A 26,218-nucleotide genomic window follows, 5' to 3' on the forward strand; every position below is an offset into this window, starting at 1 on the left:
CCAAGCATACACATCTTTTCATCAGTATTTACATGCAAATTACAGGTCTAGATCCACTGCTTCAAAGAATAAACCAAAGGATAATATTCACAGGGCCTCTTTAACTGAGACTCCAGAATAGGTAAATATTTCATGACTGCTCAGCTTTCAACATAATATAATTACCAATCAGTAACCTACTTCTTTTGCACAAATATTATAATTAGTGATCCGCAAACCCCGTGTTGAAGTCTATCCACAAACAATGTTTTGTTAGTTCAGAATTTACTTTGTCACAACCATATTCTGTTCACTTTATTGGTCCAATTTGTCACACTAAAATATATTCAAGATGCAAAATATCCGGTATGTGCCACGCCCATGCAATTGACAAATTCAAATAGCTTTTTCCTTACGCTATACAAATCATATTGTATACCTATCATCTATTGATCCAGCAAATTCTTTGTGCAACCAGGTGCTGTCGCTCAACAAAGTGTGTGCACACCATTTTGTGACATGTGCATGACTATGCTTCACAAACTTAGCATGGACAATGATTCCTGCACATGTCAAGTCTGTTAGATTATGAAAGATGTCAGATGGACTTAATAAAAAATCTTCTTGTACAAACAAGAAACAAACCTGTACCTAGGCCTGTTATCTGTAAATTAGCCAGGCTATGCTACCTTAAACTATCGTTCCTTAGCTACAAGTGGAATCATGTAGTACTATGAAGAACCTAGATGTGCCATCCTATGTGTAATATCTATGTATGTAAATTATGCGTACCTATTTTATTACTCAGTGTGGTGTCCATCCCTTCTTCTATCCATGCGACTTTTTCTCAGATCATTAACTGATTGATGTGGCGCGCGAGGGCGCGCCCCTTCCACTAGTGTCACTACAAGGTTGGGACTCTAGGATGGTCTTAGCCAGGCCGAGATAGCACGCATTTTTATCTGCTCCGCCAGAGCTCAAGGCGGATTATATTAAGAAAAACTCCACATGCCACGTGTGATACCCCTAGGCATTGTGCTTAAAAAGAAGACATTTTCATGCAGGTCTGAGAAAACCTTCGAACTCCTGCCCTGCCCATACATAGCGGCACCGTAGCCACATGAGAGATGAGACTGGATCGAACCTTAGACCCGTGCTTTGGTATGAAATAGGCGAGAATATTTTTTTATGACGCGTAAACATGTGTATACGGAGGTGGAGAGTCGATCTCCTGACCTGGAGCTTCTCAAAACCGGCAGCTACCAACCGAGCTATCAGTTCATCCGCCATGGCACAGGTCTGTTTTTTACCACAGTAGCCTGTTTTTGTGTATATTATTTGACCACATTAGTCCGTTTTTGTGTATATTATAAGAGAGACTTTATTTTAAAGTTGCGTCCTTCTTTCGAGGGGTCTAGAGTTTAGGGCTTGCTTGGTAGAGATTTTCTCTCAGTACAAAATTGTTTTTCAACTTCTACCAAACAAGCCCTGATAAAACAACTTCTTTTGTAGAAGATGTTTTTCATCTTCTCTCATATGCACAGTTGCTCATGTCAAGTTGAAACTACTAACTTCTCCAAGCGCTCTCTCTCGTTTCACTGGCTGGTGAAACTGCTTTATGCAGCAAATAGAAAAAAACAGTTTTACCGGTGAAGCTGTGCCGTTCCAAACAGAACGACATGAACTTTGAAACCGATTGGAGTAAAAAATGGTAAACTGGATCTTTGACCAAATTGCCGGTTTTCGATCGAATCTGTCTAGCCAACGACCGGTTGTTTTAGCCCCTCCCAACAACCAGATTTTGCCCCATGCACTTACACTGCTTTATAGCTATATTTACACCGCCTTATTACTATATTTACAATAATTTGTTCAGTATAATTTATTAGACAGAGTGATGTAATTTAGGTATTTCTATGGATTGCAGATCTCAGAAACATATATGCCAAATTATTCAGAAAAAATACAAATTATTTCTGTGAATTGCATATATCAAATAAATATATGTTAAATTGTTTACAAATGTCTAATATCAGATATACAGCTCCTACTAGCCCCTACTGCCACACCCACTACCCTCAGGTAGCACGGCTGCGCCCCCGGTGCACACCCACATCCACGCTGCACCATCATGTTGCAGAATCATGTCGCAGAGAAGGAATCCTTTGCACGTCGCAGCAGAGAAGGAATCCTGCCGATGCACGTCGCAGCCACGCGATACGTGTCCAATCCAGTGGTCTAGAATTCGGTTGTTGCAAAAAGCCAGAACATCCTTTTGAGGGATAGATTCTGAACTCTTTCGTCAAAGACAGGATCGACTAAGAAACGGTTACACTCAACGTCAAAAAAAAAGAGAAACGGTTACACAGACAAGCAAACTAACCACTTCAGACTCAACAAACAGCAACAGTCAACAGATCAGATACTCCATGGAGCATCGACTAAAACGATGACACGATACGCGACAACAATCACTACATACTACACTCCTTATTTTTGCCTCTGACAACGTCCGACCTCTTGACCAAACGAGCATCCATCCACGCTGCCCATGCACCCACAGTCCACCATGTTCCATAGCTCATGACGCCGCTCCGATCCCGACCACGTACACCATCATCGCCATCGGACATCGATCAGTACGGCGGGCACTTGCCGGCGGTGGCCGGCGCGTACATGAGCGCGGTCTTGGGGTGGAAGATGCCGCGCGCGCCCCTGGGCGCCGTGGCCGCCCGGTCCCTCACGAGGGTGAGCCCCAGCTTGGGGTTGGACGGCACGAAGGGCGCGGCGCAGAGCGGCGTCGGCGACGAGCGCAGGTACAGCCTGCAGCTGTGCCGGTCGAACATGTCCACGTCGTACACCATCACGAGGAAGTAGCCGTTCTTGTCCGTGGCCGTGCTCGTCTGGTTCAGCACCCGGTACTTGCTCTCCGCGTCGCCGTAGCACACCAGGCTCGCCGTCGCATCTGCACATGTACACATGTTTTATTCACAACGCTACTAGCTTTCAGTTCTGTCAGCGAGTAGAAACCAAATGAAATGTAGGTTGTTGGAGACTCACTGGGGAGTGGGGACGCGTCCATGCCGCTGTTGTAGCCCCTGAGCTTGCAGGACTTGCAGTAGATGACACCTTGGACGACGATCACCGGCTGCACCGGCCGCGGCGGCGGCAGCGAGGAGTGCGATGCAGGGGACGGCGCTGGCGCCGTGGGCTTATACTTAGCCGGCTCATCGACCGCCGTCGACGCATGAGAAGGGAGGACGGTGGCGAGGAAGACCACCGCTACCATTGCCACCACGACACCATGGTCCTTGAAAGAGGCCATCGATCTATCCTTACCGTTGAAATTGAAAGGCACTGATGCAATTGGAAAGCAACTGAGTGTGATGAGGCGTTGTACGAACAAGCATGCGCTAATTTATAGAGAGGGAGAGCTAGGGTTTCTCTCCCGTTTGCTTTCTCATCAAACAAACTGAACCAGCTAGCTAGAGCGGTCAGACACTCAAACAGATTCCGTTTGAAGTTAATGCAATTTTTGTCTGACATGCATACTCGCAACAGATTTCGTTAATTAGGCTTGTATTGAAAGAAATGTAGGGCATGGAATTGCAGGTTAATTTCAGAAGCATGTCATTGACGACTGCTGCAAAATATACAGTGAAGGAACAATGACTGCATACCAGGCCTAATCTATCGTCAGTCAGCCTACAGCATGTAAAGTAATCTACCGCTCTCTCTCTATACGCGTAGCAGGTGCAGGTGTTAAAAGGGCTTCTCTGCTGTTACACTGCAGCCGCGACAGGGGCAGGCGCCGAAAGGCTCCCCCGCCGCACTGTAGCCACAGTAAAGGCAGACGTCAAAGTCAGCCCTGCTGTCACATCTAGTCGCTGTAGCTGCATGATAGTCTGACATGTCTGTGTACTAGGATTAGATGGTTAGAGTTGTATATATAGTTTCCACGACAACTCAGTGAATAGAGACAGTTCAGTTTGGCACATCTAGAAACAAAGCTTTCGACCAGCACTAAGTTTGTGCTGTGTGTGTGAGCTGTTTTCAATATCTTCTCCTACCTTTAGCAATAGTAAGTAAGTGTGCTGGTAAACTTACCGCTTACGCAGCGCAGCCGAGGGACCAACACAGCATCCGAGCACCGGCCTGTTGCTAAATGAGAGACAAAAGCGTAGCAGACCAGTCTGAAAGTTTACTCTGAGCACATCAAGCCTTTTAACCATCTCAGTAACTGAAAGCTTTCATCCTAGTAGCACTCGGTTGGACATGTGTTTTTTTTTAACCCTGAAATTGAACGGTACTGGGAGGGTAGCTGAGGTTGGATCTGCGTTTTGGGGGCATCGGGGAGTGTGGCTCGGACCTCGGAGATTTGTGCGGAACGGCGACCCTTGTAGTTACTCATCCAGACAGACGACATGGGATTAATTTCTGCAGTGGTATGTGTGCGGCGTTACCGCTACGACAAGCAAGCCGGTCGCCCTGGCTCCCTGGATTTCCGGCCTCGGAAGCGTCCCGCGTCCGTCCATCAATTGTTTTTCGCAAAGTAATCCATCTTTGCATTGATTAATCGGTTTGTTCAGGTTTTTTTTTCCTCTTCTCTTCCCGGGGGATATCACTTCTGTTTCAATCAAGGATTTCATTACTTAGGTCCAGTTTAGTTTGCAAAAAATTTTGCAAAATTTTTCACATTTCCCGTCACATCGAATCTTTGGACGCATGCATGAAGCATTAAATATAAATAAAAAATAAAACTAATTACACAGTTTAGACGAAATCCACGAGACGAATCTTTTAAGCCTAATTAGATTATGATTGGACACTATTTGCCAAATAACAACGAAAATGCTACAGTAGCCATTTTGCAAATTTTTTTGCATCTAAACCAGGCCTTATTGGACTCAGCCAAATCGCTAGTCACCAAACCCTCGACAAAGCGAGGTACTGTCTCCCAAGCGATCGGATCATCACTGGGATATTTACAACCAAACGCCACAAGGGCATCAGCAACTTATTACATGATCTAGGACATACTTCAACTCTAGCATCTACAAATTCTGACATCAGAAGGAGCCTAAGTTCAGTAAGGGCCAGTTTAGTTCCCCAAATATTTTGCCAAATACATGAAATCCAAAAAGGGGTAGCAGCACACCAAAATGTTGACACCAAAAGTTTTGCATTTTGCTGTTTACTTTGCCAAGAATTTTGCATCGAAATCAGCTATGAATAGTAGATTTCGGTTGCATTGAATGTGTTCCATGCAAACTGCTGGTGCAGACTTTTTCATGCTTCTTTTGCATGCAGATTTTTCAAAAGAAGAATTTTCAAACACATAATGAACATAATTTTCTCATGCAACATTCACAACAATTATTCATCCATATTACATGACATACTGCTCAAGCATTCACACAAGCCGTAACATACTGTACTGTACATACATGTAATGAACCACACAAAACTGTCAATTACGATCCATCAAAGCATTAGCAAGCGAATCACGGATGGCATTCATGCACGACCACTCCTCATCCTCCACTACCTCAGGTTCAGGTTGATTTTGATAAGCTTGTCTCGGCACAAAGTTCACATTTCGGTCACATCTACCGAAATGCTTATCTGGTAAGCCACTAGTCCTCACAAAATTATGAAGAGCCATACATGTACAAATGATTTGCGCTTGCTTCTCAGGTGAATAAGGAGGGATCTTTTGCAAGATCCGCCACTTCATTTTAAGTACCCCGAATGACCTCTCAATAACATTCCTAAGAGAAGAGTGTGTGTAATTGAAGAGCTCTTCTTTACCCTGTGGCTCGGGGCCGTCGCGGAAGTCCTGGAGATGGTACTTACTTCCCTTGTATGGAGCAAGATAACCGAGCCGGTTAGGATACCCGGAGTCCACTAGATAGTATTTGCCTACAACAGCAAAAGAATTATGAGCAACAGGTACATAACCAACAAGGAAGAATTGCACTCATGTGTACCTACGTACCATTTCGTGGATGTGGAAAGACTGCGGAGTATGTTGTTGTAGAATCATTGAACACTCTCATGTCATGAACAGATCCAGGCCAGCCAGCATTAACAAATGTAAACCTCATGTCGAAGTCACAACAGGCCATTACATTTTGTGTAGTGATGCTCTTGCGGCACAAGTGCTGAATAAACAAATGGTTTGGCACGACACAAGGGATATGAGTCCCATCTATAGCCCCTATGCAGTTCTTGAAGTAGGGATAAAATCTACTACTTCCTAGTGTATGATGCATTGTTCTGAACTGTGGATCTACGGGCTTAATATTGTCTGCAGCAAGCCTGACCAGATACCTCAAAACTTTGGTAAACAATGTTGAAACAGTGCCCAATGACCTCTCAAACCTGTCCTCCGCTTGCCTAACAGACTGTGGTGCTCCTACCATCCAAAGAAACATCCCTAAAGCCTCAACAGATGTGGACTTAGTGGTAGACTTGAGCCCATATTTGTCAACTAACAAGTTATGAAGGATATGGAACATTGTTGGGGTCATTCTAAACATGTTGTAACAAGAATTAATGTTGTCAAGCTTATCAAGCACCCACTGCAAACCACTCACTCTTGGAGTCCTATATTGAGCCCTATTCATATACTTGTCAATGTGCACAACAAACTGGTACATACCATGGACAAACTCATCATCATCGTCATCATTCATTAGCTCTTCCATCAACTCATCATCATCATCATCCAATATCATCTGCAGCAACTGTTGTCTTCTTGTATCTTGATCATCATCACCAACCTGTCATGGACAGAGACAAGAGCAAGTCAGTCATTTCATCAAACAGTCCATGAATCCCATGCATCACTCCCTGCCATCCCACATGATCAAGTTTCAAAACAGCACATATATCCATTCCACAAGTTAATATACGAAAACAGCAAATAAACCCATCGTACTACATAACAAGTTCAATTTTAACTGACACATCACAACAGGACACAACCAGTTCCTACGCCCTCCACCAAATGCCCTACATGCAAATAAGGCTAAGTTTTCTAGTTGTCCACCGGGCCAGGCTGCGGGATATTCAGCTCGATGACGTGCGTCTTCCCTTCCTTTGTGTCTTGGGCAAGGAAGAAGTCCATTTCAGTTTCTGATTGCACTAGCTTGTGCAACCCAGAAAACAAGGTCTTCGTTGTACTACTGATGCCCAGCTCCTGCAGAGCTATCCTGGTGCACTCTGTTATCTTCCAGGACTTGTCCTTAACTAATCTCTGCAGCACTTCCTCCCTTCTGCTCTCTCTATCCTTGAAGAACTGTAGCCTCTCCCTGCTTAAGTCATTGTGTGTGGTCATTTGGATGGTCATTGCCCTCACTGCTGGGCTCTTTGACCTCTTGCTGGGGCTGGATGCAGTTGTGCTTGTACTGCTAGTCCTCTTGTTCCCAACACTCATAGGGGTCAGTTCATCTTCCTGCTCTTGTCCTGCTTCTTCATCAGAATCATCATCATTCAAGTCAATGGACTCTCTTGCAGCAGGAACAAAGGAGGTTGTTCCATCAACTGTGTTTTCTTTGAACATGCCATGCAGCTGGTCCAAGTATGCAGGCACACCATCCCTTCTAATCTTCAGCAAATCAGTGTCACCCTGTACAATATGGACCGATGTAGTTGTCAAGCAATTAGGGAATTAACATTTGTTAAAAACAGAGCAACCTATATAACAAATTACCTGAGCATTGTCATTCCACCATTGGTCAGAAGCATGAATCTTTCCATCTGCATCTATACCTAAGCCAGTGTGGTTTTGTGCTTTGTCGCACAATGTCCATATTTTCCTCAGTGTCCTCAGCTTGCCTTGAAGCTGTTCTCTGTCATGCATCAAGCCTGATGCTAAATAGTACCTCCGAGCGACGTTCTTCCACCCAAATTTGTTCATCTGTCCTCCTGGACAGTTCCCAGCATGTATCTCGGCAAGGTAGGAGTCACAGAACTTCTCTATGTTGTCTGGTAACCAATTTGCTTTATGCTTCTGAACCTAAACGGTGAAGAGGGACAGCAATATTGAACAATAAACACTGACAAGCTATAACAATAGACCTGCAGCTAACACTAACAAGCATACAAGAACAATTGCTAAACTGAGATTCTAACAGATCAACATACATGAACAATACACATGTAGGTAACACTAATGAGCATAGAAGAACAATTCAAAAAATGAGCTTCTAACACATCAGCATACATGAACAACTCATAAACTGAGATTCTAACACATCAGCAAACATGAATCTAACTGAGCTTGTAACACATCAACATACATCATCATCCTTGAACAATAGACACGCATTAGAGAAGGTACTTGCCTGGTTAGGGACACCGTAGGAGCCGTCGAAATTGTCGCCGTGGATGGCTGGCCCCGGCCCCCGTGCACGCGGGCGACCGGCCCGCCGACGGAATGAACCGCTTCCTGGACGCGGCAGAGGAGAGACGAAGGCACCCCCGACGGCTGCGGACGGGCCGTCGAAGGCAGCACCTTCTGCAGCTCCACCTACTCTGACGTGGCTAGGCGCCCAGAAACTGAGGCTCCGAGACACGCCGCCCCTCGGAACGCGAACGGGAGGCAAGACGTCCTGGCCTCCTTGAATGTGCTCCGCGTACTGCTGGTAAACACCGGAGAGGCCGCCGTTTAGGTCAAGCCGGCCCATCTGCTCGTTGGGGTTGTGGTGGCTGCTGGACCCGACGGCGGCGTGTGACGTGCTGGAACCCGGAGCGTCGTTGTAGACGAGGCTGGCTCCAACATTACCCAAGAAATCCAGGGTAAAGCCGGCGTCGGCGGCCCCGTATGCGGCGGGCTCGCCATTGAAGTCGTCGTCATGTCCTGCCATCGAATCCGCGCAAGGAACTTGTCGATCCGGACCACGCCGGGGTAGATCTACAGGTGGAGGTGCTGGATCTGAATGCCGGCGGTGGAATGGAGCGAGTGCGGCGGCGCTGGGATGGCGAGGAAGAGAGCGGCGGCGTTGCGATGGAGACGGCGAGAGAGGCGCGGATAGGGTTGGGCGAGCAAGTGAATGGATAGGGTTCGGCGTCGGCTGCGGGACAGAGGGATAGGGTTGGGCACGCATGCCATAGCAGGCCGATTTCGCATATGTTTGTACCCCGAAATTTTTCGGGCCTGTTTAGTTCCCAAATGCCAAAACGCCAAAAATTTCGGTTTTGGCCCAAATCTTTTGTGAACTAAACTGGGCCTAACTATGCCGCCCAAGGTCGATAGTCTATACTCATCACCCTCCAGAGCAGTCTTGACTAAAGAAGCATCTGTCTCCAAAATAATTCTGTGCAGCCCCAAGTGAGCCGCAGATTTGACTGCCGCCAAGCAGCCGAGCAGTTCCGCATGAAAAGCGTCGAACAAGAATGGTTCTTTTCCAGACCCTGCCAGGATCATCAGTCCTTGTTCATCACGGATGATAAAACCCCAGCCACCGGTTCTTGTATTTGGATCAAATGCACCATTTTCTTGTTTTTTTTTTGAATTACTGTTTCAGTTTTCTTCACGGAACCAGACAGGCAACAACGAGAGCGCGGGAAGTGCTATTTCTTAATGGGCCAAATGGATTAGGCCCACCACACGCATGCAATAAAGGCCCATGCGGCCATGTGACTTTAATATTGGGCCACGTCCTGGGCCTAGCCCACGATGCCGCAGGCTGACGGCCGCCCAAATTTGAACGGGAAGTGTTACTGTCTCACTGTCTGTGTGACAGCAGCTCGTGCAGTTTGTGTGCGCGTCACAGCAGCTCGTACAATTCTGTTAAAAAAGAAGACTAAGCCTTATTCAATCAAAAAACAAGAAAAAAACTCATGCAGCCGTAGGAGTTCGGGCCTGTTCGGCTGATATTAAAGCCGGCCAATAAGTCGGCTAAAGCCGTTTTGTTGTGAGAAAAAATACTGTAGATTGTACCTGATAAGCCGGCTGATAAGTTGAAGCAAACATGCCGTCCTGCGTGCCCGGTTGCTATCGGTGCCCTGACCTTTTCCTCCGGGCTCGCGGTCGCGGAAATGCATTCCTTCAATCCATCCATCACTAGTGCCTCTTGTACACGCAAGCTGCCTACCTTGGCTGCCCAAGACCAGCGGAACCCCAAATTATCAGCCAACCGAAGCAAACTGGAGAGACGGGATTGCTGGAAAGGAATTGCATGTTTGTTCTTGTCGCACGTCTTATGACTACACATCCTCGGTCCTGAAATACAATGATTTTTTCGGTTATCCACAATCAAACAATTATAGGTTTGAAAAAAAAATATAGAGAAAACTATATTTTCAAAAAGGTAAATCTCGAAAATAGTTTCAAATATATTTAAGGAAGCTCATTCAATGATATAAATATTATTAATCATTTCAAAAAATTTGGTCAAGTTTAAAATGATTTGACTTGGGACAACTGAAAAAATCTCCTATATTTTAGGAAGAGGGAGCAGTTGCGTAGATACTCTAAGCAGGAACTGTCCCGCGTATGAATTTTTAAGGGTCCGTTCATGAATTAAACTAACTTAAACAATCAGTACACTTCGTATCCTCTCATTTTGGATATCAACGTGGTTTACAAAGTACTAATTAATCACTAATATTTTGTTATAATATATTTATAATCAACATTTTTAATAGTGGGCTAAATTATGTAGTGGTGACCCTCGCCAAGAGGCTATACTAACTATAAAGGGCAGCACCAGTGCACGAAGCTCGCGCTTACACAGGGTCCGGGGAAGGGTCTGACCGCTTGCATTGGGTCTTTTATACGCAGTCTTTCCCTGCATTTCTGCAAGAGGCTGTTTCCAGAACTCGAACCCGTGACCTTATGGTCACAAGGCAGCAGCTTTACCACTACGCCAAGGCTCCCCTTCTAACTATAGTAGAATATAATGACATCTATTTTATTTAACTAGTTTTTTTTAAAAAAACATGAAAATTAATAACGAAAACAAATGCTCAACAGGGCTCTAAGAGAACATATTTATTTGTCCTAGTCATTACTTCACATTTTTCCATCAATCGACATACTCAAGGATAACGAACATTCAACATTAATTAAGGAAACTAATTAACTATTCAATGGTTCAATAGATCCTGTGTGAAGTAAAAAAACACAATGGAGAGACATATATAAAAATGTAGCCATCTATAGTAGATAATGAATTTGGCTCGGCCATAGAGGCGCTTATAATTTCACAGCTAAGCCACATAGCCGTGTTTAATGCTAAGATTCCTTAGCTACAATAGTGGAACAGTTGGCAATATCAACATGCATGCCTTTTAGAAAGATATGCTGCTATATTGAGATCCATGTTTGTAACACATACCAAAAATATATACCATATTACTACTTTTCCATACAAATGTATTTATATATTTTTAATTATCCGCTCGAAAAGAACACTTGTAATCTTGACTTCGAAATTATTGACTTAATTAATAAAACACCAAGATGTCATTGATTTATGTCGGAAGGGAGGAGCCAATCTAGTTGTGCGAATTGAATGTAGATCATCAACTGATTAAATTCCTTCCGGATTCAAGTTTTTAACTTGATGTGATCACTGGGGTAAGGTATGAGTTTATAAGAATAATTGTGCATACATATATACATTATGAGCATCTATGTTTGTACTGTGCTTTAAAAAAATCATATGTGGTTGTTTGCCACTTCGCTATTTCAGGCAAATGCTTTATTGGACTAAGGTCTATTCTTTTCAAGGATCACTATTATACTATAGAGTCCAAGCAGTTCAGTATAGGTTCACCTTAGATTAAGCCCTGCACCCTGTCATCAAAGAGGATCTAATTAGTATAACTTTATAACAGAAATAAAGCGAAACCAGCTTAGGGCTCGTTCGGTTGTCTAGCAGCCTGTTCACTTGGTCGTATTTGGCTTATAAGCCATGACTTATCAGCCAACGAACAATATTTTTCTCTCACACCAAACCAGTTAACAGTACTTTCAGCTATAGCTTATAAGTCAGACAAGCCCAAACGAATAGGACGTAGAACCATTCCTTGGAACGATTCCCGACTGAATGATCGACTAATTTGTACAGCAATTGATTAGCTGAAATAGTTCGTGGCTTCATTCCAGGAACGACAGCTTACGTGCTTTCGCGCAACTGAATTTTTAATCTTCTTCGTTTCTTATGATTAGCCGAAATGCTAACACACTTACAGGCCTACAATATGCAACATTGATGCAGTGCAATAGCAGCTGGCATTTTAATTATTCTTTTCAACTTTCACCACCATTTTCTTAGCTAGCTATGTACATCAATTATTACATGAGCTAGCAAATTTTCACACGAATCAACCAACATTTCGTCACCTTCTTCTACGCATCTGCTACTGATGCTTTCATTGACTTGCTGAAAATAAACTTGTCGATCCATGCGACGACACGCATATGCTGAATGTTCATTCCTCGATGAATCCGGTCATCTTGAGCACTTGGTTCCTGACATCGCGGAGGTCCCGTCCTTTGAGCGTCCTCCCTTTGCCGGCGCACATGGAGTACGCCGCCGTCCGGCCAGCCACCACCAGCCTCCTCCGTGCAACAAGAACATCCGGCGGCACGATGACCAAACCATCGCTAGTAGTCCCTTTTGCGTCTTCGGTACGACGACCTTCTTCGTCGTCGTCGGCGACGTCGATTTCTTCATTAAACGTGGTGGTGTAGTACTCCGACGCCGACCATGGGCGGCACCGCCGCTTCCGGCGAGAGATCTCGACCGGCGCGGCCGCTTCGGGACGAACGGAACAAGGCATAGGCGCCGCCTCGCCGCCGTTGCCGACGACGTCGTCGTCGCCTTGGCTGTTGCCACGGTCGTCGGAGCCGGCAGCAGGCCATAGGATTTCAGCTTCTTCGAATTCCTCCATGGTATGATACGATAAGATTGATGGCCTCGCCGTCGGGGACGGGCAGGGATGGACGTCCATGGCTAGCTGAATATATAGCGGTGTGCTTTGGAAGGAGGCGGTGGCGTGTCTTGGCGAGCAAGCACTCTTCCTTGGGTGGGAAGACTACTGCAATGGCATTAGCGGGCACTGTGTTGGGTATACGCGACAAGGAAGGAAGGAAAGTTGGGTGCACACCCTCTCGTGAGCTGCCACCTGGAATCTGCAGATACTCTCCTCTCTCCCAGTTGGTTTGATGCTCGTGTGAGTATGAATAATGTGAATTGTGAAGAAGAGAGATCAAATATCGTGCAGAACTCTGATTAGCAGCACCACACAGTATAAACTCAGCTTGACAGAAATACTCCTACAGAATTGTCACACGGCAAGATAGGTACTACTATTTACAGATGATTAATTGTGTGCCGGAGCCGTCAAGAGAAAGGTAATAAGAGTCGTCTGGTTCAAATAAATCCAACACCCAAATCGGTAGTCTCCCGTGTACTGATTTCCATCCAAGCGAAAGGGACGGCGGCGAGCGGGGGGTGATCCCGTTGGCGCCATACCCCCGCGGACGCCGGACGCGGCGCCGGGAGAACACGCGTTTCCCAGCGATGCAGGCTACACGCCAACGCGCAACGGTGCTGATGATGCGCACAGCGCACGCCGTGTTGCCGCGTCGGAAAGGAACCCATCCTATTTGGTGGTTTGCGTATGCAAAGCACTGCGGCCACGTCTGAGATGCACGCGACAACGGTTCCATCAGGGCCCAGTTTAGTTCTTAAAAATTTTGCAAAATTTTTCACATTCCCTGTCACATCGAATCTTTGGACGTATGCATGAAGTATTAAATATAAATAAAAAATAAAACTAATTACACAGTTTAGACGAAATCCACGAGACGAATCTTTTAAGCCTAATTAGACTATGATTGGACACTAATTATTAAATAACAACGAAAATGCTACAGTGCCATTTTGCAAAATTTTTTGCATCTAAACAAGGCCCAGGTGTTTTGGGCGAAATTTGGGAAGACCGGGTTTCCTGTGAAATTTGCGAATTGCTAATGGTTGATTGCGTGGGCAAGTGGTGGTAATATGGCTTCGCATATAAGCATGTTTGGTCCGCTACATAGCGGAGCTTGGCCCCCATCGAGCCAAGCTGCACAGGGACGGGTTCAAGACATGTAATAATAACTTGTTGTTTCGTTCATTAAATCGAGAGAACCAGCTTAGCTAGATCATTTTATTTGGATGAGTGCACTAGAATACGTCATATTAGATTGAAATGAAAATAGTACAAAGATAATATTTATTTTGTAGGAATCGACTGCACACTAATTAATTTTACCATGTCGATTGGTTAGGTTCCTTGTGGTGGAATCTGTCTACGGGTTAAAGTCCATGACTTGGCACGGGTGCTCGTATTTTCATGGATTTAATAGCGTTATGCTTTCAGTGGTAGGCGACGTTCCCGTCGATAGCGAAGCGTCTGTGGTGACTTCGTCAATCTTGAGATGTGCCGGCACAGTCTTTCGGATGTGCTCATAGGGGTAGGGTTTGTGTACGTGTGTTCATAGGGGTGAGTGTGCGTGCATGTTGAACGTTTACGTCTGTACTTGTGTAATTCGCAAAAAAAAATCTTATTCTATTTTAAAATATACTGATATATACCATAAAACATACTAATTGTTTGTTGATATCATACTTGCTTGCTAATATGTTGCATCCCTAGAACAGCTATGAAGAAATGTTCAATTTTTGTTTCTCAGAAACCATACTCAGAGCTACTTTTGTATGGCGAGTTATTAAGGGCTTGTTTGGTTTGATCCTGGCCTAAGATGCTCTGGGAAGGCAGGTCCATATGATTGAGGCGTCCAAAATCAAACATCTGGGATGGATGCCTGAGGGTGCGTTTAGATCTAAAAATTTTTGGATTTTGGCACACTGTAGCATTTCGTTTGTATTTGGTAATTAGTGTCTAATTATGGACTAATTAGGTTCAAAAGTTTCGTCTCGCGATTTCTCGACCAACTGTGTAATTAGTTTTTTTTCGTCTACATTTAGTACTCCATACATGTACCGCAAGATTCGATGTGACAGTTACTATACAAAATTTTTTGGCAACTAAACGGAGCCTGAGTTAGGCAACTTTACCGGTCCTTGAACCAAACACGGCCATCAGATTTGTTGAGTACGCATGTAACGAACCACGCTATTTGTATTTGCTACACCTTGAAGCCCTTTGGTTGGCAATTAACGCCCCGTTCGCTTGTATTAAAAATGGCTTGTTTGGCTTCTTTTTTTAGTTGGAACAATGTTTTTCTCTCACAATAATTCAGCCAGAACAGTGTTTTTTAGCTAGTTTGAGCCAAGTTTCAGACCAGCGAACGGGACCTAAATGGCTTGGCCTAGGGGTCATGTCTAGGGCTCCAATACTCTAGACAACTGTAATAATGACTTATGAGACAACTCTATGCATATTATTTTATATTTTAATATAAGGTAGAGAAAATACAACTCTTGATAGCTAGTCTCGTACACATAGTCTAAAATTATGGGAATGTATGATATGGAATTATTCATGTTATGAGCTAGTGCTTAAAAAGTTAAAAGCTAATATTATTAGAAAAGTTTTTTTAAAGCTAATAGCTATCTCTATTTTCTTCGTTCTAAATTATAAAATATTTTGGTATTTATAGATTCATAGCTTTTATTATATATTTAAATATAATATATATTTAGGTGTGTAAAAAAGCTATAAATCTAGAAAAGCTAAAACACTTTAAAATTTGAAACGGTGTGAGCACTTTTAGGCTGCCCAGGTCGAGAGCCAACCATGCGCGACAGAAGTGATCTCCCAGCTGGTCAGCACTCGGCACCAGTCACTTTCAAAATCATTGTTTTTTTTAGGGAAAATCATTGTTTATTTTGCTTTTGAATAACTCTTGTCATCTCCAAGCCGTGAATCCGAGTTTTTTTAGAAACTTCAGACTCTTCACCTTTCGTCCTTTTCTGCAGCCTGGGCTTCAGAATAAGGGCTCATACTAATTAGGCTTCCATTTAACCGCGCGATCCAATTTGGCAATGCAACTGGTCGCGCGCGGCGGAGTCTTGGACCGGTCCGCCCTTGATCTGCCTGGGCTTATGGCGTCCGTGTCCCCGTCCGCGTCCGCGCAACACTTTTTTTGCTTGCGCGCCATGTATTCGAAGGAATGCCGCGCCACGTCTTCCTGAACACCTTTTTTTCGTTGAAGTTGCTCCTTGGTAGTTTGGTGGTATACCTAGTTCTTTTCAAACTTCCGAGACCATCATTTGACAATATTTGGTGGCAGGGAGCTGCACCATTTGACATTCAGAGGTTGAGGCGGTTTACAATCCCATATATAGAGTCATAATCTTTGTGCTTCGATCTTCACAATGTATCATACGAAATTACGAATAGGATGATCTATGGTGCTGTTTGGTTTAGGAATTGTAACGCAAACGTCAATGGAATCAGAAAGCAGTGCTAACGGTAACAATGTAACAAATCCCTAGCTTTGTTTGGTTTCTGCATTGTAACGTAAATGAAAAATAAGAAGCTGCCCAGCGGCCGGCAAGCTATCCGGTGCGAGAGCTCCTAGATCCATGCAGCTGTGTTCGCGCCGCCACCGTGCTGTAAGAACGTCAGCGGACCCATCACCGCGCTGCCAGCCTTGGGTCGAGATGCACCTATGTTCGCGCCGCCACCGCCCTAAGCCCACCGGTCGCCACAGATCCATCCTTGGGGGTGAATGGGGCAGTAGAGCCTCGCCGTCGCCGTCGCTGTCCTTGCCGTGTGCGTGCACTTCCTATGTGCGCTCACGGGTGGCGACTAAGGCGGGACAGGGTGGGGGTGGAGGCGGGGCTGCGGCGCTATGGAGGAGAGCCGTCATGAAACGCCGAGCTGAGAAGAAACAAGTCACGATCGGGAGTCGAAGACGATGGGTGCCGTGCTGCGTGGTCCCATGCTATCCGATTACGTAGGGATGGGAGGGGTATCAATTTTGTACACCACGGTATCTGATTATACGGGATTTGATTACGGTGGAGACGAAAACAAACACGATTTAACGTAAACACTTACCATCGCAAAGGGATTACGTTACATTGAAGTGAACCAAACGGTATCTATGTTCTATACATGGAAAGCAAGTGCACGAATAGGATGATCTGTGTTCTATACATCGGTGGTTCGGCGTAGAGTAGAGACAAACACGAAACTGTATCTCTGCGCACGATCAGATCAGTTGCCCATTGGGTGCCATCCCTGCGACTCTTTTTCTGCCGTGCCTTGATTTGCTCTTTTGTGGGATGTACTACTATACATGAGTTAGTATTTGGACCGTGCCATTTGAGAGGAGGCCGTGGTGCGCTCTCTTGGCAATGGCAAGGAGTAGAACACGGTATGATATGAAATATTTTAGGTCGTGCCGGGATGGCATAAATGTGAGGGCCCCATCGTGTCTAGGATCTCGGCGATGCGTTGCACGGTCTTGTGCGTATTTTGGGTTGTGCTTGACTGGCACACTAATAAAGTGGCACGTAAGCAAATTTATAATGCTACAATGCAATTTTCTAGTATTTAAATTGGTAAGTATAGAAAACACTGCCTATGCACGGGATCAGATATAAATGCAAGAAAGCCGCCTAAGGCAGCTTGAAAGATGGTCTGCAAACCCAAACTGGAGGGAGGTCTGATATTGAAAAGCAAAACAAAGCACGACTTATCAAGAACTTTCACAAATTCTATAATAGGAATGATTTGCCTTGGGTCAATTTTGTCTGGGAAAAGCACTACAGGAATGGGAAACTCCCATCTCACATAAAAAAGGGTTCCTTTTGGTTGAGAGATGTTGCAAAGCTTCTTCCTGACTTCAAATCCATTGCCAACCCCCAGGTGGAGAATGGGGAGAGTACTCTTGTCCTGTTCGCTTGGCTGATAAGACATGACTGAAAGTACCATTGGCTGATTTATTGTGAGAGAAAAGGTGAGGACCTCCGAGCGGAAGTTGCTCGAGTGCCGAACGTGACGGACAGGTCGATCTGCCCGAGCGGGTATGTCTGCGCTCCCGGGATCACCCCGTGGAAAGGAGAGCCCGCCGGGGGGAGCTCCGATCGGGAGATGCGCATGGCGTCGAGGGTATCGACGTAGAGGATGCTGAGACCGCTGCCTCCGTCCATCAGCACCTTGGTGAGGAGCTTCTTGCGGACGATGGTATCGATGACGAGCGGGTAGCGTCCCGGTCTCGCGACGTGGGAGGGATGGTCCCTCTTATCGAAGGTGATCGGAGATTCTGACCAGCTGAGGAAGGAGGAGACGGCCGTCTCGGTGGTGCATGCCTCCCTATAGCGTATCTTGTGCTGGCGTTTGGACCAAATGATGTCAGATCCGCCGAAGATCATGATGCATTCATCGGTGTCAGGGAAACCGTCTCCGTCCTTGCCTATCGTGCCTCCTGAAAGGTCCTTGTTTGGTTTTGGTAATTGAGTGACAACCTAGGTGGACTAATTGTGTTTATGTGAGATACACAGGTAATTAGTCCACAGGTACATGTGTGTGAGCAACATATGCCATGAAGGTGAAAATGGTTTGGAGATGTTGCAAAGCTCACACATGTGATGATGAAGGAGCTTAAATGCACATGAGACATGACATTGAGTCATGTGATCAAGGTGGAGAAGATCAAGACAAGACTTGGCTTGATGGACTGGTTGCAAGCGTGAAGGGCAAGTCGAAGGCTTTGGAGTGATGGACCACGTGGCGGTGAAGCTTGAGCAAGACTTGGCGCCGATGGACGATGGCAACGGTGAAGAGCAAGTAAAGTCAAGATTGATGAACCAATATGATCACGTGATGATATGAAGTGGATCATATCATTGTTGATCATGTTGGTGCATGTGTTGCATCAATATTGGAAGAGATGGAATGGAATATGCAAGGCAAAGGTATAACCTAGGGCATTTCATTTCACCGGTCATAGGTGTGTAGAGAAGTTTATGACCGGGTTTAAGATAGATGGCCGTACTATCAAGAGGGGCAAACTTATTTGCATATTGGTCATCTAGTGCCACTCGAGTGATCTAACTTTGCATTGTCGCTAGGATCAAGTGGCATGGCAAGTTGAGTGGCTAACATCCTTTGGGAAATGATTATGAAAATGCTAACACACATACACATAGTGGTATACACTTGGTGGTGTTGGCACATTTACAAAGGAGGTGGTGTTTGCAGGGGTGATATGGGTTTGGGTCCCTCTCTCCCTCCCGTCGAGCTTGCGAGGCGGGATTCGGCGCTTTCGGGAAAATGAAATGCCTATTTTCTATTACGCCGGATGCAAGTTCTTGTGGTTAGCACATTGGAGCAAGAGTGAAGAAGTTAGAAGTGAAAACGAGTTGATTGCGAAGATGCTGGCGTCGGTCAATTGACCGGACGCTGGATCTAAATGCACCGGACACTAGCAGGCTATGTCCGGTCAGGCTGACGTACGATGATGCAGAAGCTGGAGTGTGACCAGACGCTGGCTGCGTCCGATCAAGTGTGACCGGACGTGTCTGGTCGAGGTCGGTACCTTATTGGAAACGACCGGACGCTGGGGGTTCAGCGTTTGGTCAGTTGAAAGCTGCTGCGTCCGGTCAGGTCAAGTGACCGTTGGAATCAGAACACGTGGTCGTCTGCGGGTGACCGGACGCTGAGGTTCAGCGTCCGGTCAACACGACCGGAGCGTCCGGTCGGCCCGACTTTTGCCCAGTGAAGGGATAACGGCTAGTTTAGCCCTTGGGGCTATAAATAGAAGTGGCCTTCGGCCATGGCTGGTGCAGAGCACCTTGGGGGACTTTGTGTCCATGCTTAAGAGTGCTTGGGAGCCCTCCATCTCACACATACTTGATAGTGATCATTCGATTGTGTGAGTGAGCGATTCTAGTGCGATTGCATCGTGAGGTTGCATCGAGTGGCACTAGGTGATCGAGTTGCAAGCCGGTGGTGCTTGTTACTCTTGGAGGTTGCCACCTCCTAGACGGCTTGGTGGTGGTCTCCGTCGAAGCGCGCAAGAAGCTTGTGCGGCGCTCTGGAGAAGTGCTTGTGAGGGGCATTATGCTCGCCCCGCGGGAGCCGTGAAGAGCAACTCTAGTAAAGCGTGTCATTGAGCTACCCTCACTCAAGGGGTAGGTTCTTGCGGCGCCCGACGTGCGGGCTTAGCGGGTGATGCTAATTAGCCGCCGAACCACCAAGTGAGCGGCCGACACAACGGGGACTAGCGTGTTGGCAAACACGTGAACCTCAAGAGAAAAATCATCGTGTCAACCTTGTTCTTCCCATTGGTTTGCATCCCCGTTACACAAGCTTGCGTTTACTTTCAGATACATTAAGCTTGTGTTGTTGCTTTTGTAATTAGATAGCTTATGTAGCTTGCTAATTACCTTCATGCTTGTGTAGCATAGAAGTAGCTCCCTTGCGTGGCTAATTTGGTTTGTGTGACCTTGTTAGTCACATTGCTTAGTTTGTGTAGCTAAGTAATTGCGCTCTCTAATTTGGCATTGGTTGCCTTGTTATTGAGCATTGCTAGTGAGCTTAGTTGGCTTTGTGCTTTTGCTTACTAGCATGTGTAGGAGCTCCCTTGTAGCTTAAAGTACTAGTGGCATAGGTTTGTGTGACCTTGCTTCTAGAATTGGTTAGGAGAGCTCTAGCTAGCCCGTCACCTTTGTTGCTTGATTAGTATCTTTGTAAGGTGCTAGTGAATATAGATAGAGGGGTGTAGTCTTGGCTAGACCGATAGTTTTAATTCCGCACTTATTTCGGTTAGCCAACGTGATTAAGTTTTTTAAAAAAGGACTATTCACCCCCCCTCTAGTCCGCCATCTCGACCCTTCACCTCCTTTCTTGGCTGTCGCCTCTTTGTCGTTCCCTTCTTTTGGCCCACCGGCCTATCATAGGAAACGTTTGAGGAGCTCATAGTCCTTGTAGAGGTGTTTGATGGGGTAGGCGTGGTTGGTGCATGGGCTATCCATGAGTTTGTTGAAGTGGTCGGGCAGGCCCTGTTGGGGTTGCTTGCCCGTGCGGTCAGTTGCAACAACCAACGTGGTGTTGTCTGGAGCTTGACCCCGTTGTTGATTATCGGGAGCCTTCTAAAAATTCAGATTATACTGCTTAGGATACGGACATTCCCTAGAGAAATGACCTGACTTTCCACAATTGAAACATGGGTAATTGTGGCCTTGGGGTGCTGGAGCACGAACACCAGGAACATTTGTTTGTTGTGAGTTCGGGTAAGTTATGGCATGACGAACATTTGGTCGTTGCCCAGCTTGGAACTACGGCGGGCGATAAGGAGGACGGTAGTGATTCACCGAATGATAAATTATCTTCTGTCTCTTTTGATTGCCACCGAAAGACCCAGATGTCATGCTCTTTTTCTTCTTAATTTCCTTATGCTGTCAATATTTCTCCTCTGAAGCAATAGCAATGTTAACTACCTCATGATACGTGACATTTGTGTAGGTAGTCATCATGGTCTGAAGTTTGGTATTAAGACCACGCATGAACCACTTCTTCTTCTTGGCATATGTGTTAACAAGCTCATGTGCGTACTATGAAAGGTGATTGAACTTGCCCACATACTGCATGACTATTTGATCACCTTGCTTCAAAGCAAGAAACTCATCAAGCTTCATGGCCATAACTCCATCTGGAATATAATGGGCATGGAAAGCAGTGTGGAACTCGACCCAAGTTAACCGAGTACCGGCTAGTTGCATGGCCACAAGGTTCGCCCACTAAGCACCTGCTGCACCTCTAAGCTGTTGGGCAGCAAAAACAGGCTTTTGGAATTCAGTGCATTGAATGAGGTCGAACTTCTGCTCTATGGTACGAAGCCAATCATCAGCCTTGAGTGGTTCGTCAGCCTTGGAAAATACGGGTGGTCGTGTATTTGTGAAGTCAACATACGTAGCTTCTTGCCTTTGATGATTAGGACCACAATTCCCTTGCATCATAATTTGATTGCTTTGAGCTAACTCCTGAAGCAACCAAGCATTATCTACGGTCACATTGACCAGTGCCGCGATAGCATCAGCCCAATTTGGCGGAACTGGTGGTGGAGCAGGAATATCACCCTCGTCTTGCAAAGAACTAGGAATATCCGAAGCCTGAGTATGAGGCATCTGTTCATGACAAATCAAACTTTACTTACAAACATTCATTGAACTATTAAAAGAACTTACTACAAACACATTACATTGGGTTCACTTATTTATACACAAGTCTGCACTTAAGCAAGACTACCTAGCTTGACTAGAACTCACTATATTACAACTCTACTCTTCTCCTTGATCACATCAAACCTCATTATCGGTATCCATTCTAGAAACATTTCCATCTTCCTCATCACTTTTATTGACCACCACTACTTTTGGATCCTCTTCTTCTTCCTCTTTAGGTTCATTATCATCTGCAATGATGACACCTGGGTCCATTGCATCTGCTTGAGGCTCATGAATTGGATCCATGAGATTGTTCAGCCTATGGACTTCTTCATGCAGATTGTTATAATATTCTTCTAAGTCTTCTACATAGAACTCTAACTCATGAACTTGGGCTTTAGCTATATCTTCTCTATGCTAAGCCTCATTTCTTCCTTCCACCATATGAACTAACATACGCTCATAGTTCTTATTAGCGATGGTGAGATGCCTCAATTGATCCTGTAACTCGCCCACCTAGATGGCATCCAAGGCCCTATCTCTAGTAGCCTATGCTAATTCTGCTAAAAGCCTCTATACCTCAGCCTGGGGATTAGGCCTAAAGCTACTACTGCTAGCACCATCACTCCCAGGGGCAAGCTGGTGACGAGGAATTCCTTTGGGTCCAATGGACTTACGGGGTGTTACCTTGGTACGAGCCATACTATAGAAAGCAAGATTTAATAACAGTAAGACAATATGAAAAAAGTCTAAAGAGTAGTAAGAATGGGATTTATACTACTCAACCCAAACTAAGAGGGAAAGTAATTAACAAGTGGATTAATCAAGATGCATGAATCATCCTTACGAAACTTAAACATCAAAGCTCCTAAGGTACATAAACAATAGTTCTTGTTACATAGGGCATAATAAGATTACTACTCCACCATATAAAGCCTTATTAATCAAATAAGGAATTGCGAGAATGAATTAAGATAAGTCAGAAGCAATTTGGACCAAATTAACAGTTAAGTTTATTTGCCCCAAATTGTTTTGAAGTTTTTGTAAAATAATACTACAAAAATCTTTGTAATGGTCACTCTAATACCAGTCTATGGTAGAACCTCCTAAATTATAGGGCCCACATGCACCTGTATTTGTCTAATGACCTCTGGCGACTATGCATATGTTCTCGGTAACTTAAGAAGCCTATCGGGTGTCCTCGGAAAACCTGAATCATCCACGATTTTTCCGAGCAGGATCCATTACAGAGTCATTACAGTATTACAACAGTTTATTCAATAATTTACATCAGAGTAAAATAGCGGAAGTCTTACAATAACTTAGTTACAAAATAGTTGTTTCAAATCTTACAAACCAAGTACGATTATTATTACAAACTATAGTAGTGGAGTAGCATTAGTAACATAAAACAAAACACACAATTAAAGTGCCATGCCCAAGGACCACACATTTACTTGTCATCTTTGATTTGAAAAACCATCATGCAGCACGGTCCAAAGCAGACCTGCTCATGAGGTTCACCTGCAACAAGGGTTAAAGAACCCTGAGTACAAAAGTACTCAACAAGACTTAACTGACGTAAAAATGGAGAAGACTCAGGAATACAGGCTCAGGGATTCAAGGTAAGGCTTTAGCAAGAATCAAAGTTCTTTTGGGTAAAAGCTCTCTAACAAGATTATTTCTTTCAACATTTAAATCTTCATAAAGATCATATATAAAGCTAACATGATCCATATTGTGATCATGAACTTCATATCAAACTCTTTCTCAAATCTAACTCAAGTTCCATTTGTTAACTACGATGATGAACAGTGAGTTTAGTCTCCATAACTAAGGAGCAACGATGATTTAAACCGATTATAACCCAGCTAGGGATTCTCAACCACACGACATATGCAGGTCCCTGACCTACATATATCAACCTATCCTCAGATCCTCTAAAACAAGAATGGGTCCGTGTCACCTGAGAGCATAGTACTCCACCAATCCAGCCATTGCCACATGGGTACACGCTACTCTCGCCATCTCTCCACTCCCAGTGTGCGAGTAGCCATTCTTGTAATAGAATAGCCGAGTTAAGGCTTACCGAAGTATGTGGCTAGTACTATAAAGTCTCACCTCATTCAATTCAACCACGGATGCTTCTTAATCGACATAGGCAGAAAGAACCCGCTCACAAGACATCCATGTCTTGTGGCTCTCATACACCGAGTCCTCCAATCTAGATTTATTGCTCCACATGATTATATCTCATGATAACATAAATAACCAATCATATCCAAAAATCCATTTATATCTCGTAGGTGACAGGTAATCACCCGACTTTTATCGGTCTAAGCATGGCTAAGCATAATTAGGCATTCTCGAATTGAAGCTGGTAACAAGGTTGATATGGAAAAATGAGGTTGGTAATGCACCAATTAGGTTTCCACTCAATTCCTAATCACTAAATGCAACATTTAATAAAAAAAGATATAAATTTGTAAAATACAAGGTAGGTTTAAATGCATTCGGGGCTTACCTTGATTGTTAGAATAGTCAGGTTCTGGAGATGTTCCACAGATATCAAACCCAGCCTCAACAGGTGGGTTGACTTCCTCAACAGCTTGGTTGACTACCAAGTTCTCACTTTCGTTCACTACATGTAGTAACAATGCCATGCTTAATATGATGCGAGATATAAAACATGATGCTTGATGATGGATGCAAAAGTTAATAACTTGAGTACAACTTTCCTTCACTGTATAGTTACAAACTAACAACTAACTAAACCTTCTCTAGGTTTACTTAGATTAACAATAATGACCTTAGTGGGGTTATACAAATTAATATTTCTTAACCACAACTTGATCATAAACTCAAACACTTACTTAAAGTACCAAGGACCATTTTATGCTAATTACCCAAGGTCATCACTCAATCCCAAATTCAAACAAAACCTAAGTCATTAAGGTTTGCTATTTGTTTTAATTAATTTAAAATTATGAAATAAATCAACTTTTTCCAAACGAGCTCCAAATTTTTGTGAAGGCTCATCACATGATAACTAAGTGGAAAAACAATTTTCATAATTTTTGGATAATTATGTAAGCCTAGAAAAATCATGGAATCCCATTTATTAATTAATTTGAGCAATTTTTATCACATTCAAAATGTACTGAAAAGTAATATTTAGTATTTTTCCTAAATAGTTCACATCTCAGACAGGTCACACAAAAATTTTCATAATTTTTGGAGCTCTGTTTATTTCTACACAAAATAAACAAATCATAGCACTATTTAATCATTTTAGCAAAATAGAAAAATTCATTTTCACTTAAACAGCTACTGACAGGGTGACCCTACCGGTCAGCCCGCGCTGACCACGGCGGCGAGGCCCTCTAACCAGCAATTACTCGCTGGCGATGAGGTCTCCAGCGGTTTGTATTGAACCAACATAACCTCCCCAGCGCTATGCTTCGACTAATGACATTGGTTGAACATCTAGACTACTACAGAGACCTCGTCGGCGATAATGGTGGCACGGCAGTGTCCTGCCGAGACGGCGATGGTGATCTACAACTTCATCGGCAATACTAAGGTCTCCGGCGTACTCAGCACCTCCTAACGGACTTAACCGAGCACTTAATTGAACCAACAACACTCCACAACACTAGCAGCGACGCGCGCAGTGGCATGACGGAGCAAAACTCGTCGACGTCCCGCGGTCCCATGGCTACGGCGTGGTAGAGGTAAAATAGATCACACAGGCATGATCAGTGGCTCACCCCGAAGCTGATGCACGCGAGAATGATGGCTAAGGCGAGGTGGAGCTAAGCCATCAGCATTGGAGACGATAGCGGCGGCGTGAACTCACGGCGAAGCTTCGTTCTAAGGAAAGCAACTAACCAAATTATCAACGATCAAGCTCATGAACATCACGAGAGAATGAAGATCAAGAAATAGCAAAAGATGAAGCAAGAAGCCCACCCAAATTACCTGTCCAAGGTGGAATGGATCTCGTTGGATCCTCGCTGGAGTTGGAGAAGACGAGGTTACGCCGGGCAAACCAGAGGGATAGAAGCTGCACAAGTGGTGATATGGAGGCG

The 26,218-nt window shown here is 44.6% G+C and overlaps 3 protein-coding genes and 1 long non-coding RNA gene across 4 annotated transcripts; 1 reads left to right on the plus strand and 3 right to left on the minus strand.

The window, feature by feature from the left end:
• Positions 1–43: 43 nt before the first annotated feature.
• On the plus strand, positions 44–810 carry LOC136511644 (uncharacterized). The gene is made up of 2 exons (XR_010772786.1): positions 44–121; positions 458–810. It is a non-coding gene; the product is annotated as an uncharacterized lncRNA (long non-coding RNA).
• Positions 811–2,368: 1,558 nt separating this feature from the next.
• LOC136509995 (non-classical arabinogalactan protein 31-like) lies at positions 2,369–4,127 on the minus strand. Its single transcript, XM_066504569.1, has 3 exons — positions 4,087–4,127; positions 3,040–3,336; positions 2,369–2,944 (listed from the first exon to the last, which is right to left on the minus strand). The coding sequence occupies exons 2-3, from the start codon at positions 3,302–3,304 to the stop codon at positions 2,616–2,618; spliced, it is 594 nt and encodes a 197-aa protein (XP_066360666.1). The 5' UTR covers positions 3,305–3,336; positions 4,087–4,127; the 3' UTR covers positions 2,369–2,615.
• Positions 4,128–5,449: 1,322 nt separating this feature from the next.
• Positions 5,450–7,368, minus strand: LOC136511195 (uncharacterized). Its single transcript, XM_066505363.1, has 2 exons — positions 5,978–7,368; positions 5,450–5,901 (listed from the first exon to the last, which is right to left on the minus strand). The coding sequence occupies exons 1-2, from the start codon at positions 6,717–6,719 to the stop codon at positions 5,450–5,452; spliced, it is 1,194 nt and encodes a 397-aa protein (XP_066361460.1). The 5' UTR covers positions 6,720–7,368.
• A 4,757-nt stretch (positions 7,369–12,125) lies between these two features.
• Positions 12,126–12,917, minus strand: LOC136514258 (protein S40-1-like). Its single transcript, XM_066508243.1, has one exon. It carries the CDS (start codon positions 12,886–12,888, stop codon positions 12,427–12,429), a length of 462 nt encoding a protein of 153 aa, XP_066364340.1. The 5' UTR covers positions 12,889–12,917; the 3' UTR covers positions 12,126–12,426.
• Positions 12,918–26,218: the final 13,301 nt, after the last annotated feature.

Source organism: Miscanthus floridulus, chromosome 16 (genome assembly GCF_019320115.1).
Source record: "Miscanthus floridulus cultivar M001 chromosome 16, ASM1932011v1, whole genome shotgun sequence".
In the NCBI taxonomy this organism is placed as follows: Eukaryota; Viridiplantae; Streptophyta; class Magnoliopsida; order Poales; family Poaceae; genus Miscanthus; species Miscanthus floridulus.

Bases quoted from the DNA above. Each gene is read 5' to 3' on its own strand.
- LOC136514258 (XM_066508243.1), bottom strand. From the start codon at position 12,888: ATGGAGGAATTCGAAGAAGCTGAAATCCTATGGCCTGCTGCCGGCTCC.
- LOC136511195 (XM_066505363.1), bottom strand. From the start codon at position 6,719: ATGATATTGGATGATGATGATGATGAGTTGATGGAAGAGCTAATGAAT. The intron at 5,902-5,977 runs GTACGTAGGTAC...TTGCTGTTGTAG, and splicing joins CTTTCCACATCCACGAAATG to GCAAATACTATCTAGTGGAC.
- LOC136509995 (XM_066504569.1), bottom strand. From the start codon at position 3,304: ATGGCCTCTTTCAAGGACCATGGTGTCGTGGTGGCAATGGTAGCGGTG. The intron at 2,945-3,039 runs GTGAGTCTCCAA...GTACATGTGCAG, and splicing joins GGACGCGTCCCCACTCCCCA to ATGCGACGGCGAGCCTGGTG.